The 19,460-nt window shown below is 37.5% G+C and overlaps 2 protein-coding genes across 6 annotated transcripts in view; one reads left to right on the top strand and one right to left on the bottom strand.

Annotated features, from left to right (window-relative positions):
• The window catches only part of LOC129576183 (flotillin-2), a 118,489-nt gene that overhangs the window by 34,911 nt on the left and 64,118 nt on the right, over window positions 1-19,460 (top strand). The gene's annotated exons all lie outside the window — the stretch shown is intronic.
• Window positions 5,214-9,347, bottom strand: LOC129576151 (glucose dehydrogenase [FAD, quinone]). The gene is made up of 10 exons (XM_055460772.1): window positions 8,926-9,347; window positions 8,664-8,805; window positions 8,468-8,604; window positions 7,858-8,372; window positions 7,658-7,787; window positions 7,262-7,572; window positions 6,910-7,156; window positions 6,685-6,814; window positions 6,570-6,604; window positions 5,214-6,474 (listed from the first exon to the last, which is right to left on the bottom strand). Exons 1-10 carry the CDS (start codon window positions 9,079-9,081, stop codon window positions 6,382-6,384), a joined length of 1,896 nt encoding a protein of 631 aa, XP_055316747.1. The 5' UTR covers window positions 9,082-9,347; the 3' UTR covers window positions 5,214-6,381.

Genomic DNA, 19,460 nt, shown 5'->3' with positions numbered 1-19,460 from the left:
AAATGGACATTTAATTGAATGTTGTCGGTGCCGTTGAGATGATAGACACGCGCCATACGGTGTGAAAGAAGAAAGTACACGAATGCGAGACGAATTCTGTGAAAGAATTTCAGTGTGTTGGCGTAATGGAATAATGATAGACATCATAATCGTAAATAATCACGCATCAATTATCGGCAAACAAATGTGGCAAACAAATGTGGCAAACAGATTTCGACCACAAACTACTGAAAATGCTGCAATTTTTTTTTTCGTTGATCAATTTATGAATTTGGTGAAGGTAGCAAAATTAAAACCATGTTTCCTCACTTGAATGGAGTGCTAATTGACCCACATTATGCTTTTAGTCAACCCTTCTTTCTCTATCTATCTATCTATCATCGCCTGAATAGCTTCGAAAAATGCTCGATGTTTTATTCATTTTGCAAGACAGAAAATTAATTAATCCTATAATAAAGTTATTATTTTCAAATAATTGTCATAATACTTGCAACAAAAAGGTTTTTTGCGCTACTTTCCATCGAGTTGCGTGTGCGGCATCGATAGATTTGGACCAATGGCGTATTGTCCACAAAAAGAAAAAAACTAAAACTGGAATGATATGTAAATTAAATTATAGCACATCGTTATCGCTGTATGTTATCAAATTATGATTTTCTCTTGCTGAATTTCTTATTATTTTCACGTAAAAGATGTGGGTATGTGTGTGAGTGTGCGGTACGCGCCTTTCGCATTTGCATTGACCGCCTTGTATGATCCATCCACATATTTATTCAATGGCGATATAAACGTGTGCATCACTTTTTATTGAGCTGAAACCAAATACTCTGGCAAAGCATGCGGTTGGTCGTTCGGTCGCTTTTTCTGACTATGTGTACACATAATAATCGTTTGAATAAAAAAAAAGCTCCTTTTCAACTGGCATCAAATTCATTACACGATATTGTAAACGTATTATCAGATGAAATATTACGCAATGCATCGGAAAGAAAGGGAGAGCAGCGCACAAAAAGTCACACCAGCGCGAGTATACACACGCTCTCGCATCGAAATCGAAAATGTAAGCGACGATTTTCAACACTGATGGCCACAATTATTACGTTTTTATTTATGACTCTTACATTATCGAAAATGCTCGAAAATTTCGTCATCGATGAGTTTGTTTGTGCCACGTATTTGTGGAAATGGGCAGAAAGTCTTCAAAGTAAGAAATGAACCGAGGTTCTCTCTTTCTAAGTCTTTCTCTCTTCCTCTCTTTCTGCCATAGAAAATGCGGTTCTTGTTTCGCTCTGAGTAAATACACCACAATCGAGAAAAAGAAAGCGAACATTTTCGTTCACACACATTTCACACATCATCTGTTAGTAGACACAGTCTACTGAAAACCAAGTGACCAACAAAAAGATTCCAAAGGGAGCCAATGGCTCTCCGACGAAAGAAAGAAAAAAACAAGTCCAACAAATTAGCTTTGATTCAATAGCCAGAAACGCCATCATAATGAACACTAATAGCACCATCGATGAATCGTCATCATTGTGAAACAAAATATTGATTCTCTTTTGCTTTGCTGATCGATTACGAAATCGTGCTAGTAGAAATACAACAACGAAAAAGCACCATTGATTCCACGCTTGTCATATCTCGTTTCATTTTTTTTCGGTTGGGAATAAAAGAGTCACACGTGATAATTTGTACGTGTAGAGTATGAGATTGAGCACGTAGACACCAAAAATCGATCGCAACAATAGTTGTCTATTGGCTTTTGCACAAACTCACACTCACACACGTACAAGCCATTCTTCATGCACATCGTTGAAAGAAGAAAGAAAAAAATATTAATAAATAAATAATCAATTTGCGTGCTGGTATGTAGATGAACGCTGCATTCTGTATTTGCATAATCTTTCGTCATGCACACACAGTTAGACTCGCCGATATTGTATTTGGTTCGTTTTTATTTTTTTCTGCTGAAATTGAATAAAAATTGATTTTGCAAAGTGGCCGCTACCAGAAGATATGAAAATTTCCAAGTAACGCGAGAGAAAAAAATGCGGTGCAAAATGAAAGAGGGGAAATGTAATCGTTGGCATGGAGTGCATTTAACCGTGACAAAGATACGTTGTGCGCTATTGTAGCTAGCACAAAAAGTGCGGTACGGTTCATCAAGTCAATGATAAACGATATCCGACGCGGAATTGGCTTCGTCGTAGTCGTTTTGATTCAATTAGATTTTGTGCGAGCTCAAGAATTCGTAGCGTGCACCAGCTCGTAATAATATTTTCTGTGGGTTCAGATCCAAGTTCCATATCGAAAGTGGTTGCTTGGTTTACGGAGATAAAATTGTGCCATCGAAAAGCGATTATCCATGTCACTGTCAATTGCATGCATCGATGCCGTGCACTTGTTTTTTTCGGTGTGCCAAGAATATGCACATGTAGCCATCGTGCTCATTGCAGATGCATTCACGTACTCAACCCAGAAAATTCACATTACATAGACAGAGAGTGCACTTGACACATTCAAGAGTGCAAAAAGCATGAAAACTGAGCCATCCATTTTTTTCACGTCATTTTGCAAAACGACCGCACTGATTTATGTCGCAATCGACACGGATATTTCATCCTGATTGAAAAATGAATAAAAGATTATGGCATCTCCGGACTTTTGATTGCTTTTATTTCGGCCTAATTTCGATATTGCCAATGCTAATTTGAAAGCAATAAAACCAACCGCAAAATACGTTGCACCGAATGGGAATTTAATTAAAATTCAATATCATTACTCTATGACTGCTGGCTGGCATAGCAATTACAGAAAGAAAAACACAACTTGAGATCATTATGTGTACTTGGGTCGTTTATGTGTTTGTTTGTTTTTACTGCACGCGATTTCATCGCGCTCCGTTACACCGTCGAAGACCGAACGAATGCCTTATTATTGGGTCGAATGTATAGTGAGGAACGAAAAATTAATTTCACTTACCTTCCAATTTCCGCATAATTTGTACGTTATTCGTAACTAACACCAAATTCCATATCGGATTCAACGATACTCTATCGACCGCGCACTTGCGACTACGCGAACAAGTGTGATTATTATATGTACGTAAACAAACAACTGAATGACAAAAACGCACGAGGAAAGTAGCCACCAACCAAAAATGAATTCATAAATACCAATCCAATCGAGCGTTGCGATTTATGGATTATGTAACAAAACCGACATTTTCTGCGGTCTCGGCCCAGATAAAGTGTGTGCATGTGTGTGTGCTTAAGTGGAAAAAATCAGTGGAGAAATGCGTTTTCATATGCCAGCGAGCAATTGATTTTTGTTTTTTTTTCTCTCTCTCTAACTCTGTCTTTATGCGTACCAATTATAATGAAATTTTCGATTAAGGTCTAACTGTGATTATTTTGCCACCGTTTCATGATTGTTCTGCTTAATTCTATTATAAATCGCTTTCAATTTCAACTCTTCAATGAAAATTTCCTCCAAATTACCTATCTACTTGATTCGATTTGCCTACAAACCATTCGAGATCCTTATCATTAAATGTTTCATTCAGAGCCCAGCGGCGTGCTTTTTATGTAAATAGATGTGTAATGGAGTAGGATTTAATCATTTCGTCTTACATTTTGGGCCGGATTATAAATTCAATTAATCAGTCAACTGTTCAATTCTGTGAGTCAATACAAGCGCCGCAACACAAAGTGTGTTCAATGTTCGCCTTAATTTCAAACGAATTCGATTTAAAGTGTACAAAGATTGCTGGCAGCCAATTTCTGATTGACAAAAAGTGATTTGAACAAAGCGGTTGGTCGTTAGCGACAGTAGCAGCAGCAGCAAAAGTGATTTTCCAAACGAGATTCGTTCATCTTATTTATGATGACAGGTTCGCATTCGGATCATGATGGAATCAATGCACACAGTTAAACTTATTATTTTCAAAGTGAAATACTCATGCGGCTCCCTCACTTCATCAGCAACCTTTTACTCTTCGATGTGTATTTCTTACTTGCATTTCTATTTGGACGTGCTGAATTGGTCACTTGAATTCCGTCGATTTATCTAACCAATTCGGTCTTTCTGTTTTTTTTGCCGACAACAATCTCTCGAATTAAGATAACATTTGAATTCACGTGTCCGCAAATGGTCTACTTGAGGTGGAATTCGTATACAAAATGTTACACGTGCATTTGTTTGGCCTTCAAATGAAAAGTGTCAAGATTTATTTCACCATTTTTTTTTCCAATTGACATGGCTTTAGTTTAACTCTCCAGCTTCACTCCAATCAGCTCGAAATGAAATGAGAATTGTCTTTTTGTCGCGTACTTTCTTGTCGATGCTGTCCGCCAAACGGCGAAACGGTTCTGTTACGGAAAGCACACGCGCTATGTCAACCAACAACATTGAAAATGTTCCGCCACTCTCTTTTGCTCACATGTTTCAAGCGCGCGCGATGTAGTCAACAGCGAGCGGTTTAGTGAGCACGAGTCGAAACGAAACCGAAACCGAAACCGACGTGAGCAAAAGAGTGGAAATGGAAGCTCCAGTTTTCGATTTGAATCAAATGTTGGTTTTAGCGAGTGAACTGTGCTTTTATTTCGAACGGTATAGCGCACGGTTGGCTGACGTATGAATGTTTCGAGTGAAAGTAAACGTGTGGAGCCAATAAGCTGATTGAAATGCGTTGGCATTGCGCTCACAATGTGTTGCAATGGTTTTCGCACTTGCATCGGTCGGACTTTGTTCAAGTTTCTGTAGGAAAAGAAAAGCAGAAACAGAAACATGGACAGGATTCATTCAAGAATATGCAGTCGAAACAAAGAGATGTTATAGAAAAAAAGCAACTGTAGCAGCAGCAGCAGCAAGCAAGTTGACAGAAAAAGCACAATAGATATAGCGAGAGATAAGGTTTTTGTGTTCACTGCCAATCGACAGTTGGATGCTCTTGAAAGAATATGCATCGCGATTTTCTGGTTAAACTACTTTCTTTTGATATTTCAGTTTTCTTTCTTTCTTTCTACTCAGCTTCTTAGTCCGCCCATTCGCCAGCGCGCGCGCGCTTCTTGTTTTGCGAACGGGCTGTGAATTGGCGCCAATTACTTACGTGCATGCATCCGATGCTGTTTTGCTTTCTTCATCTTCCATTGCTTAGCAAAGTGACACTGCAAATATCCATATATATTTTCAAAACAAAGCCACCGATCGAATGAGTTTTATATTACGTTTTTTTTTCTCGTAAAATATATAGTAAAAACTACATTAAATTTATTCGCTTTCAACCTTATGTACATTAATCGTTCGACAATCGACGTTTTTTTTCTTCTTTCTCACCAATTTCCATTTCAATTTCGATTACACTCTTCCATTTAGCTCCACACATACACACATACACAATGTGATACAACGCTAGAAAATCATAATCAGCATTTGTTTGTATTTCACTTCAATTTTTCTCCGAAACAATTGATTTCCATTGAACGATCGATAATCATCATCTCTAATTAATTGCATTAGAAAAAAACAACAATCGATTTAGCCTAAAGCGCCTAAACATACATTTTGTTTTCCCTATTCATCTAAATGAGCCGGTATAGTTTTATTACAAAACTATACAACAATTGATTGGCGTGTCTGTGTTTGAAATGTGCGGCATTTCTTCTCTTTACATTTCGAAAGTAACGCATTCAGTCCGTGGTTCGGATGAATTTTGTTTTTCCTTTACTGTTTTGTTTCTTTTTCTTCTTAGCAAAATGTGTGTGTGTGTGTGTTTGTGTGTAACATCAGTTCAAATGGTGTGCGCATTTGTTTATAATATCTTTCATTTTAATCATAGGCTAATGCATTGCGTCCGTTGGGCGATGTTGAATATTCTCGGGTAGTTTACTTGGAAATTGATGCGCTTATTGACTAGCTAGATATACGGCCTGTCTTATGATCTACCCACGATTAAATTTTTAAAACAAAGTGCCTTTTATTTCTTTCATTATTCAAACATTCGAAGCGGAATTTGCTTCTTCTTTTTCTCTATAATTTCAAAATGTATTTTCTTATTTTAATCCCATTTTTTGTCCTATTTTTTCAATTTCGTTCACCTGTCGAATCCGACAGCATGCGCTTGAGCGCATAGTTGATTCAAAATATTGTACAATACCAAATGAAAACAGTTAATGCATGGATTTTTTTTTCATAATTCATGACAACGTCATTTGATCTCAATATAAATTAAAAGAATAAATTATAGTTCGTTGTGTGACAGTATGTTGCATTCTGCTATTTGCGTTACATTTAAATCATATAATTCGTATATATATCACATAGGCGCACATTCAAGTGCCAAATTGTTCAGCCAATTTCCCTCCAAGTTCCGTTCACCATTCATGAAATCGCATTGATGTTGATTGATTTTTTGGTGCGTTGACCCCAGTCCTCCTTTATCATATCCGCCCCTTTTTCACCAATCATAATTACCTAAGTCGAAAATGAACGAAAAAAAGATGCATAAATTAAAGGCCAATTTAGACGAAAAATAATTTGTGTTAACACTATTCGTAATGATCACTTACCGGCGCATTTGGATTACCACTTATGATTGTCGGCACTGCAAAATGAAAAGAAGAAACACGAACACATTTAGACTACTTGAAATATGGAATTTTATGAGAGAAATATAAAACTCACTAATACTGGCGTCAATAACACGCAGCCCAGTCACACCATAGACACGCAACCTAGAATCGACAACTGCTCCATCGTCATAGCTTGGGCCCATTTTTGCCGTGCCCGTCGGATGGTAGATTGTAAATGTGAACTGATTCGATGGGAAAAAGACGTGGTTTAAATATCGATAAAGTGACAATTCTACTGAAAAATGATTGAAAAAATACGCTAAATCGTTGCACACACCTGTCGAATGGAGCATTCCCAATATTCGTCGGAATCGAACGGCAAATGACGACATCCAGGGAATGGAATTCGATGCAAACGTGATCCAAAACGTTTCATTGCTGGCTGATCGGATATATTACATGCTATTCTGATCCCTTCTATGAGAACGTTAATATCTTCACGGTGCGCAAAATAATTCGGTTCAATTACTGGCTTGTGCAGTGGATTTTTACTCCGGAGTGTTACTCTTCCAGTACTTTTCGGACTGTTTGCGAGTAGAATTCGATTTGTTTTCATTTAAATTTTCATTTGAAAAAATTTCAAAGTTTTCAAATAGAATTCAATTGAATGAAATTTCATTTAAACTCACCGTAAAAGCAAAGGTAAAATGGTCCATGTTTCGGAATTGAGAAGTGGTTTGTAGACCGTATTAAACACGCCATCTCGAAGATTGACAATTTTTCGAATTTGTTCACCACCATCGGAGTTGATTGAGCTTGGCGCAAAATGATATTGAACATCGGGCCAATCACCAGACGGGTCAGCGTATTTCGTATTTACGAATGCGACTCCTTCAACACCAGGCATTGTCATTGGTCCTTTTTCGTTCATAATATAATCCATGCCCACTGACATTGTTGTGAAACGTCTTCGTGTGAACGTAACTGGTTCGTCAATTACCTAATATTCAAATAACTGGTTTAGACCAAGTATGAGTTAACCTAAAACTACTACCGGTTCAAATACATATATTCATTGCACTTACAAATGTCAATCCGCCCAGACCCACATGATCTTGTAAATTGAGACCGACTGGCAAATCAGCGATTTGTGAAATGTTATGGGCAATCATTTGATCTAATGGACCTACTCCAGACAGCATTAACAGTTGAGGGCTAATAAAATAAAATGGAATGAAAATGAAAATAAAAAATTTAATTTTGAATTAAAATTTATTTATAATACCTGTTGATTGCTCCCGCGCTGAGAATCACCTCCTTTCGTGCGTAAACCGTATGGATTTTTCCACCACGAATGAACTCAACGCCATGTGCTCGTTTACCTTTGTTGAACAATACTCTTGTCACTTGCGAATGCATGATGATATCGAGGTTTTTGCGCAGTCGAACTGGCCGCAAGAATGCCTTTGACGTACTACACCGGCTACCACGTCGAATTGTCGCTTGCGTTAACATAAACCCAGTCTGTGATTCGCCATTGATGTCACGATTTTCGTATCCCAATTCCATGCCGGCTTTGATGAATGCAAGTGATAAGGGTGTTCGCCATGGAGCTTCTTGCACGGTGAGATAGCCACCAGTGCCATGATATGGACTGTTGCTATGGTACGGATTTCGATTATCTTCTGATTTTTTGAAGTAGTACAACACATTCTCATAGTCCCAACCAGGATTGCCTTGCTCTGACCATGAATCATAATCCTTTTTGTTGCCTCGCACGTAAACCATGGCATTCAGGACCTGGAAAGGAGATTTTTAATAATGAAAATTTATAAGATTGAGAAGTTCGGAATTTCCATCAATTTTGAAAACGATTTCCACAAAATTTAACTTACCGATGAACCACCCATCACTTTTCCTCTGGGCCAATTGCATCGATCGCCAATCATCGCCTGACAATAAGCTCGATCAGGTGGTGGTGTCGTTTGATACTTCCAATCCAATTCGCTCAGTTGTAGATAGCCGGCCAACGCTGAAAAATACAAAAAAAATGAAATTCATTCCGACGAAGAAGAATAAAGGCAATTTTACCTGGTACATCACTTATCTCCGTTTCATCACCTCCTGCCTCTATGAGTAAAACTGTCCAATTCCGTATTTCGGATAACCTCGATGCCACAACCGCCCCTGCACTCCCCGATCCAACCACAATGAAGTCATACTGAACACGAATCTATGAAGAAAAGTGATTCCGATTAAATTCACCTCTTTATCCATAATCTAAATCGAAAATGTTTAGGACTTTGATTCCAATTAACAAAACAAAAGAAAAAAAACTTCGTATTGTACTCACTTTTTGCGCATCGATTGGTCTTCCTTCTGGATCGATGCTTTGGTAGCGATAATAATTAATGCCAAGCGCAAGTATTGGGATTAAACTTAACGCAGTGACCGGTGCAGCTAATAAAGAACCAGTTGAAAATACGCTAGATATTGCAGCAAAAGCCATGCTTTGCTCAGCATACGGTTTCGATAAAAACACTTTCTTCTCTATATACACTTTCTAAGCTTAAAATGATTGTTTCGTTGGGTTTTTCTTCTTTCTGTTGTTGTTGTTGTTGTTGGTTTTTATTTTCCTTTCTGTACAATGCTGTTGTTATTGGAAATGTGAAATGGTGACAACTACACTTTTCAAATCCAAATATCGATGTCTTCTTGTTCGTTGGACGACGTTGACGATGCCGACGTTGATGTGGTCGGTGTGGTTTGTTCGACTAAAATTTTTGGTGTATAATTGCGAATGCCGTTGCGTGCTGGTTGAAATTGCTTAGCGGCCGCCCGATCTTCTTCTATAATGTCTAAATAACTTTTAATATACAATTGGTGGTTAAGATATTTCGTTTGTGTGTCAATATTTTTGTATGATGACGATGAGGTTGATGATGCGGTCGATAGCCGGGATGATCTTGTATGATGCGTAGATGTGTTAAGTAGTGTGTGCTTTGACGATTGTGACGATTTGGTGGATTTGTTTGTATTACGTGAAGGGGAACGAACTGGGGAGGGTGCTGTTTTATGTGTTGAAGATGACGATGTCGGTAGATTGCTAGTTGATGCTGACAGTGACGCAGAAGTTTTGATTGAAGAGGAGTAACTATGACAGGTATTACATCGAATCGGCACGGATTTCTCTTGGCCCATTATATTTTGGAAATGTGAAATGTTTGCGTAAATTGTGTGTCGGAATCCACAATGAACTATCTAAAATGAGTTCGATGATTGATTTCGACCTGTTGAGATCACAATAGAGGCAGACGTAGAGTTAGAGATAGAGGAAGAGGCAGAGAGAAGGTGGGAAAGAAAATAAAATACACGAGAAATCAGTGATCGTCGGTTAGGGAGTTTTGCTTAAATGATAATAATGCCCTTTTCTTCATTTTAAATGCACATAATTTTATTTGTTTTTCTCGTTTCAAACTAACAACTTAAATTAATGTGACGCATTTTTCTGTTTTCTTCTTCTTTATTTCTACACAGGTACGTATAATTGAGTTATTAGCTTGTGGTGTCAAACGGAAAACTGCATCTGTAAAAAATTCATGCTTTATCCGAGGGCTATGGCGAAGGCGCCAGCCATTGTCCATTTGCGAAGTGCATTTGCCAATAAAATTGTAAGTTACACAGTCAGAAACCGCAAAAGAAATTGAGTTCGAAAAGTTCGTTCACATTCGGAGGCATTTAAGCAAGGAGCAGACCAACGTCATAAATTTTCAACGTCTTAAACACTTGCACAAGTTTCGTCACAAACGCGATTCGTTGGCAAGCTGCGACGAAGGCAAGTTGCGCAAAATAACTTGTAACGGAACAAAATATTCAGTTACGAACAGCAGAGTGAAACACGGCAAACGAAATGAAAGGAATCAACGGAATGGAACCACAAACACACACACACACACACACTCACGTCGCTCTGTCGACGAGAAATGAACGAAAGAAAAAACAATTCAGTGGCGTATTCTCTCTTTCCATTTTGGCGACACGTTGCATACACAATTCAAGACGGACCAACAATAGTAGCGAAGTAAACGATAACAAATACAAATGTTTATTGACCTTGCGAAGTCGAAACCAGCTCCAGTACACAATATCACACACAGGCCGCACTCCGACCAATCGACCACCATACTAACACAAAATGCATTTGAATCATTACTAAATCAGCAGCAATCAACTCATATTTCACTCAAACTCTCGACGCAATTCGTATGTGATTCTGGTGCTCGTTCGCACGGCTGCCGACGAAATGGAAACAAAAGCCGAACTCAGTGGAAATGGAATGTGTGCGCAGCGCAAATGAAGCAATTTTCTCTGATTTTTCTGTGTGGCGTCGATAAGACAAAAGCTATTTTACACTGAAAAATTACGATGTGCGAAGAAAGTTGGAATAGAGCCACGATAATGTGGCATGCGGTATGCTGTTTTGCCCAGCCGCGAAGAATTTGCCACACAAAAGCCCACTTTGCGATTGTAATGCTGTGAATGAAATCGATCGGTCGGTCGACGTTTTTTTCTTCGAATTATTTTGAAATTCCCAAAATGAAGTGCAACTGCAACGAAATGCCAAACGAAGAAAATCGACGGCAAACATCGTTCGCACGCGATATCTATTCACATTCACTGTGCTAGCCGATAATTCACATCGATCATGGGGTTTTTTGCGCTGACTGAGCTAGTAAGGTGGTGGTGGTGGAACAGCTTACATGTAAACAATATATGACATTAACATTGATCCAAGCACGGCGAACGGTTAATACAATTATTTGTAATCTATTAACCACAAGAAATTTAATCCACATACAGCACGCAATGCATATGAAACGCACGCCAATTAATCGCCATGAATTCTCATAACACTTTTTCTATGCACGTTCGAAATGTGCGGGCGAGCGCGCACGCGCACGTGAACGTGTGTGCAACACATTCACTTAAGATTTGTGCTTCGGCTTTTTTCTTTTTCATTTCAACTCTCACTGTTTGCTGATGTTGCATACCTGCCCGCTTCTATTGAAATGAACCTCCAGCGGCGTGCAATGCGAACGAGAAAACACATGGAAGAGTGAAGAAGTGAGTGAGAGAGATTATGACTCTCGGCGATACTGATCATTGGCAACAACAAATGCAATTCTCTTTTGTACGCTCATGAAATAGTCGAAATGAAGATGCAGATCCAAGAGATATTTTTTTTCTCTGCCATTGATTTCTTGATTTCTTGCCATTTGCGAAATTGTTGCTCAATTTCAAAATGATTGCATAGAAAGTTCAACGAAAAATTGCAAACAATTAATATTCAAGACATTGATGCGAATGATGTGAGGCACACGGCTTCTCTAGATGTGCTTAAGTCTTCTTCTTCTTCTTTTTTGTTGCGAATTCATCTCGAAATGGTTTTGGCATTTGAAATTGAAATTATTTCAGTTGGCTCGTGTTACTGAATGTTAAGCTCAGCGAATGAAAATGACCAATTCTTATGTCACAATTAGATTTAATCTTGACCACGCGTCCACTATAGTGGACATGTAGCTGTATGAAGTAATCGACGAAAAAGCCATGTTTCTCGTGTATAAATTATGAAGCTTGCTCAAAATGAAGCAGACGGCATAAATTAGGTAAAAAACCCATTTCTTCAAAGTCACAATGTTTAAATGGATGACACTAATGTGGCTTGAATCGCTTGGGTAGGTGCAATTACTTAATACAGCATTCATCTTCAGAGTCTTTCAGCTATTTTTCTCTTGCTTTGTTGGAGTTTGGTTTACCCGATCAATTAACTGGTAATTTGTCCAATTACACTTTAACCGCAAACAACCGAGAAAAAAACGGAAAGCGTAAATATTTGGAGCGATCAGTGAATAGGGACAAATGACTTTTAAGGCCACGCAATTTGAAGTCATTTAACCGCAACATTGTGGGCAATGTTATTTTGGTTATCAATACCATTCCGTATGATGAGCGCGCGTCACATAGTCCACGCACTTCAAATTAAAACCAAACACTTGCTGTGCAAATAAATTCTATACCGGAATTTCAGAGTTAGGAAGGAAAGTGTTGTTGTGTAAATTAAAAAAGAGTTACACGCCACCAACCAAAAGAAAAACGTAGCGCGAAAACAACGCCCGTTCATTGCAAATGAGTGGTGTTCATTTTAAATTACAATGTTTCACTAGGACGCCCTCATCTTTTCGTCAAACCAACTCGAACACACCGTACGCACATAGAACGGAAGTAATCAATCATATAATTTGCCAAGCAATTAACCATGTTAGGCGTTCAACCAGTAATTGAATCAAACAACTTTTACCCATACGATAGTGTTATTGATTTTTGTGCGATTTTCGAAAAGCGATCGAATGAATAATGGGCCACAAAGAGAGGAAAAAGCTAACACCACAGCCACTGAAGAGAAAAAGAAAACTGAATCAAGCATACATCGGTGTGATGTGTTGTATCGATTGTATTCGTGCAAATGATCTGTATTGGATTTTAAACGCTCATGCAATCGGAAATCGGCGTTGTAAAAGCAACGCATGAATACAAAATGTACCAGCCAATAAAGCAGAAACAATGATAGTATTGATGATTGAGAGAGAGAAAATGAGAGGAACAAAACAGCGGTTTGTATTCGTAGTTTTATTACCTCATTTTTTTCGCGCTTCACTTCCAGCTCCGAGCCAAATTATATAATGTAGAAATCAATGAAAATTTCAAATAGATCCTCTATTGAAGTGTGTGCGCGATCAAAACAATCCAATTGATTTTGTTCAATATTTTCTAAACAAATCACATTGACCGGTTCCGAATTGATCGGAGCTTATAAAACGAAAGTTTTATTCAAATTTTGTTTTGAAGTCGCCTTATGAACGCCCCTCCATTGAATTTATTTATTGTCACGTTGAAACCGAAAACAAAATCGATTTGTAAAAATATTGCTGGTCATTTTAGACCGACCGACGTCTCGAACCTTTTTGATGCAACATTTATATTGATTTGTTTTTGTGCTTTTGTTTTTCAAAATATCGAATCGTAAAGTTATAGAAAGTTTCACTTCTCGTTGGAATTCATGAACGATTGTTTTCAATGGGTTATGTATGAGAATTTTCTTTGGATTAGCTAAAGACGCTTGTCACCATTCCATTTTACCGCGTGCAAAATTTGAATAAGAAAACCATTTCAAATACACGCGTGTTTTAAAATCGAAAATAATAATTTCCGATTATGGTTTGTTGTTGGTTTTGGCCTGTGTGTGTGTGCATGTGTGACAGCTTGGCGGTGATACACTTCCACTTCCGCGGTTATGACTTGTGACAATGTGGAATCGGTGATCCTCTCTGGCTTAGTTACCGCAGAGCATCATTTGAGACAAAAGAAAGTAAAAGCTGGAGAAAAACGATAACAAACTATCATTAAGCCACATCGATGAGACTGAACGGTTAATGGGGTATAATTATGAATGTCTGTGAACCAGACGATTTGTTGTCTGTCTTTCTGCCAATGGAAAACCGGCAATGATGCATATATAACCTTTTGGGTCTGGTTAGATGGTTCAAACCAATTCCATTAGGTCTGTATTACCGGATCGGTAATTGTTTCAATATTGCGGCCAATTTCCCGTTCCGGCTGATTACACTTTTAAAGCGTGGCGCTAATCATCCGAAATGATAATTGCTTTTATCAACACAACAACCGTACGCATGTTATGCTTGGTGAGTTTAGTGATCTCAAGATACATTGGCTTAAATCTTTCGTAGGTTTCTTCTTCTACTACTTTTTTTCTTCTATTCTACTTGATTTTTTTATTTTCGATTTAATCGAAAAATTCGATTTAATCGAAAAATTCGATTTAATCGAAAAATTCGATTTTTTACACAATTTCATTGAAACCCAGAAAGCATAAGGAGAAGAAAATACGCCGCAATTAATTTGAATCAGTCCATTTGGTGCTTATTTTGGAACTTTTTTGTAAAGCCCTACATTTGTGAGCGTGTCAAACGTTTGCGATGATAACGATATCATACAAAAGCAATATATTAATAAATGCAAGATGTGATGTGAATGTTAACCGTGAAAGTGAAAATATTTTCCACCTATCGCTGATGTTTGTGCTTTCTGCTTTTTCTAGTCTCTCAAGCATACGCATAATTAAATTAAATTGTATTCATACCGCGAAGATTCTTTCAATTTGTATTGATTGATGCTTGAGTGCGATTTTGTATTCGTAGATTTCTATGCGCATTGATTTTTTTGTTGGCTTAAACACGGTTAATTAGTAGGAAATGCACGGACAAAATGATGTGTTCAAATCAATCAAATGTCAAAAAAATATGTATTCCGCTATGAAAAGCCATTTAACGCTTGATTCTTTGAGATAAAGAGATGAGAAGCAAATGAAAAAAAAAGGCGGAATTATGAATGAAAAAGGAGAAATGCCGTGATCATTGTGCTGTGAATCCTCGCAATTATGAACAGAAAGAAAAAAACAACTGTTTGCATAAAATCAATTAATTTGAATTGGAAAAAATGATGTTTGAATCAAGGCTTGGATTTTTTTGTTAAGATAGAAAGTAGCTGCCAGTAAAACGAAAGAAACACTTTTTCCACTGAAAACATAATATGTTAAAAAGTAATTAGAGGAAGCTTTGCTCAAGAGAGAGAGAAAAAAAGGTTCCAAACTTAATTAGTGCTCGAAAATCAATACCATTGCATAAGTCATACGGTAATCAAACGAAAGATTTTTATTTTTTAAATAACTGGCGACATTGCTAATCGAATCCATTTTTTTGTGTCTCGGTGATGCCATTACATAAATGCCATGAATTGGTAGCAACAAAGCAATATAGAAATTATGTGGTCGTATAAAATTATGATGAGATATTTGGCTGAGTGTGAGAAGGAGATGTGCGAAATTGAAATGTGTGTTTTTGAAACGCATGATTTGCCATGGGCTAGATGATGATCGACCGTGTTTTTATTTTATTACTGCACAAAGGTCGAATTTAATAATGTGGGCAGTTGATTTCGTGTGATGCGTATGTGTGTGGCCATTACCCCAGATGCGAATCGTAAAAGAGAAAAATGTTTAAACAACAAATCTGTCGCTAGTTTGATTAACTCATTATGATGATGATCGATCAATCGATCATTAAAACACCTGGCAACCTTGCATGGAGAAAAGCATGAACAATAACCTCGGATAAGATGAATTTTAAAGTGATTTTACGATGCATAATCAATAACTAAACTAATTTCCATTTCATATTTGCCCAGTCAAAACGTGCATTCACTTACTCAGTACATCGTTCACGACATTAACACAGCTTCGGCTCTAACGTTGCACACTCATTATTCTGGCAGATCAAGTCCGAAAATCGTTAAAAAAAATCACACACAAAATTATTCTAGAACAAAATCCACTGATTTTAAATCGCAGTAATATGTTTCTTTTCTATCTCGGCTACCGCCTTCTTTCACTTTGCAAATTTAAAAAATTGATGAACCAAAGACTTATCACAATCTTTTCACATGAAACTTTTGAACTATGTTTTTTTTGGTTATCGCTTCAATCAAACACCAATGATCTCGGGTGCAAGTTTTGCTTTTGATTCGTTTTGTGCCGCAAAAAAAACTTAGTAGAAACTTCAAACTGAATAACGTGCCGTCGATAATTTTTACACGATTTTGTTTACTTTTTCTTTGTTTTTCGATGTTTTTTGTTAAATATCGCTTCCTCTGTGTAGTCGATACAGTGGTGCACACTTGCTTTCTTTCTTCTTTCTCCGTCGATTTGTTTGTTTGTGCGGTTCGCTGTGCCGTACTGTTACTTCTGTTTTATTTTTTTCTTGCTTTGATCGGTGGAGTTGAAAAAGCCGTCCGATCGCTTGGTTGGCGAGATTTCGATTGACGTATGCTTCGTACCGACGAAAGCAGTTGGACTGATTAACAGAGAGACGGGATCTGTGTGTATATTTCTCGTTTCAACGGTTCGAGTGTATGTGTGCGTGTGTGCCGTCGAGTGAACGCCGTACGCTGCTATGCACATGATTGTATTTCCAATGAAAGTGAATAGCACATCGATCGCAATAGATCGAGACCAATACGTTGGACAGTTCGCATACGTGTTCGCATCGCACATCGAATGTTATCGGACAAAACAAGAGGAAATTCCAATTGAGAATTGACAGTCAAGGTGTTTTTGAGCTGATAATTTAATTTTTTTCTCAAGTATTTTCACATGAACATGAACATATAGAAGTATTTACCGAAAATATTGAACAAAATCACTTGACATTTGGCTTCACGAAATTTATTTTTCGACGTTGATGGTGAAAAGTACACAAATGAAAAAAATGTCAAAGTCATTGGAATTGGCTGAGCAAACAATCCAATGGAAACTGAAATTGTGGAAATCTCTTTGAACACACAAACACACACATATATGGAGAAATGTGCGTGAATGCACGGCAAATTAAGCTATTTGGCTCGGCTATATGGAAAATATGAATAGTGTGTTCATTTTTTTCTCTATGAGTAATGCATTTTGTCTAATGGCATTTGCAATACGTGCAATTTTCTACATGCGTTGTTGCAATTATTGTTGCTGGTTTTGTTTTTCTTTTGCATTCAATCGCCTTTACCGACATTAATGCATGATTTGGCCTATTGATGAGAGTAGTGAATCGAACAGGTTTTCCCTCGAAGCGAAATTTCAGCTCGTTTTTTTCGGTGTATTGCACACACGCTTTGCACATTTGTATGATGTTATTGGCTAAGGATTTATTGGTTTCGATATGGATGGACATTTTTCTAGTCGATTGCAATTTGTTGCACATAGCCATTTTATAACCTCGAAATGGAAAGTTGTTTAACGCAATGCAGTAAGAGCAATTGAAAACGAAACGTCGGCGGTGGCGGCGGCGGCACATATGAGCTGATGAATTTTGTGTGTTGCGCCGAAGTCAGTGTGTGAGACAGCCAACATGTAATTAGCGTCGAGTGTGGCGGGTGTGTACATGACACTAAACTATAGTACAGCACGTATATTGCATGCATAACAACACAATACAATTTTTTTTTTAATAGTTTCTCGTTGGGACTTCCATTTTCAATGAATAACTTTTTGTCTTTAATGTTTCTGGGCTAAACAACCGCATACAAATGCCATTTTATTGACTCTTTGGTTTTATTGACAAACTTTTTGGTCTTCTTCTCACATTTTTCTACTATATATGTACGACGTACAATTTATACGTTGTGTGTGTGTGTGTGTTTGGTTCCGTTTAATAACACATTTTTCGGTATGAGTCGTCGAATATGCACAAATAACAAATGCGGTAATTTTTTTTAACAACGCAAATTATTTGCATTGAAGTGAGAAGACAATTTGCACCTTTATTTTGTCAGGGTAAAAAATTTGAATCATTCGATCAAATCAAACATAACAAGTAGCTGAAAAATATTTGAGGTCAATGATAAATCGCATCTTGCCCGTTTGAAATGTAAACTCGACAGTGTTGACCAAAGATGCTGCATTAGCTTCTCACAAAATTTTCGCTGTTCATTCTACGACGCGTCACCTTTTTTTGGGAAAATGAAAGCAATTGACAGTCTCTATTCTTGTGTGGCAAAATCAGGTTCGTCGCTTCGATCTTTCGATGCAATAAAATTGCACCATAAATCATATTCTAAATTGGTTGTGTGAAATAATAAAAAGAAAACACTGAACATGAATATAGATTTGCAGCCATCATCAGCAATATCAAATACGAAAACAGATTTTTATCTCGACTGAAGCATCTGTATAAGCATGTGTATATGAAATCGTTCCAGTGAATTGTCGATCCCAGCGCATGATATTCATTCAATTTTGCTCTAGATAGTCGGGCCTAGCGAAATCATCGAATGTTCACAAGTTATGATTACAGTTTATCTCTTTTGTTTTCGCTTTTGACTTGGGCTCGTTTTTTCTTTCTTTATCATAATCGCGATATTCATTTCGATGCGAATCTCGACTGTCACGCACGTAAAATACGAACAACGAAAAAAACACTTTCTTTTGAAACATTCTCAGTCGGGCACAGAGACGGGTCACTGAAATTATCCATAGAGTTCGTTACTTCCATAAATGTGTTTTTTACGGTCGCAATAAAAAAATGTAATTGGTATATTTGCAATTACAAATGCAAACCCATCGATTTCGTCTGCACCTAGCATACCAAATATGTTGGTCATAAAAACACGCAGTGTATTTCCCTCGGTTCATTTTTCGCACCGGTCAATCGTCTGCTGCTTATATGATTACGATTCACCAACTCGAAATGCCGCTTCCACTTTTTTTTCGTCTTCCACTTCGAATGCCATTCGAAATGGATTGATCAACGAAAATGTGAGTGAGTGTGCTCGCAAATCGTACGTGCGCCTAATGCTCGTCCAATTTGCATATATGAATTTTTCTTTCTTCGTTGCTGTTGTTTTTTTTTCGTTTTGTCGACGTGCTAAGTTAGCACTGCTAACCAAACATTTTTTTGTGTTTTGTTTCAAAAAAACAAAAACTTGTTTATCGATTTCATGCATGCATATTTTAATATTATTTAAATCAGACTTTTGAACTGCATACGCAAAATATATGGAAAATGGTACGCACGAACTTAATTAGAAATGAAGACACATATTATATCGACGAATGATTAAACATATATCAATCAGACAGTTTCAATGGTAATTTGTTAATTAGCAACATGATTTTCGCTTGATAACATCCCTTTTTATTCGCTTGGCTTGCCATTGGATCGACGGTTTACACACCACTTTTTTCGGGAGTAATTTACGTACGGCACG

This window comes from Sitodiplosis mosellana, unplaced genomic scaffold, assembly GCF_009176505.1.
Source record: "Sitodiplosis mosellana isolate CC-2019 unplaced genomic scaffold, AAFC_SMos_1.0 Smas_scaffold_1, whole genome shotgun sequence".
Classification (NCBI taxonomy): Eukaryota; Metazoa; Arthropoda; class Insecta; order Diptera; family Cecidomyiidae; genus Sitodiplosis; species Sitodiplosis mosellana.
The sequence above is the reverse complement of the archived record's forward strand: the minus strand, read 5'-3'. Positions and strand labels throughout refer to the sequence as shown.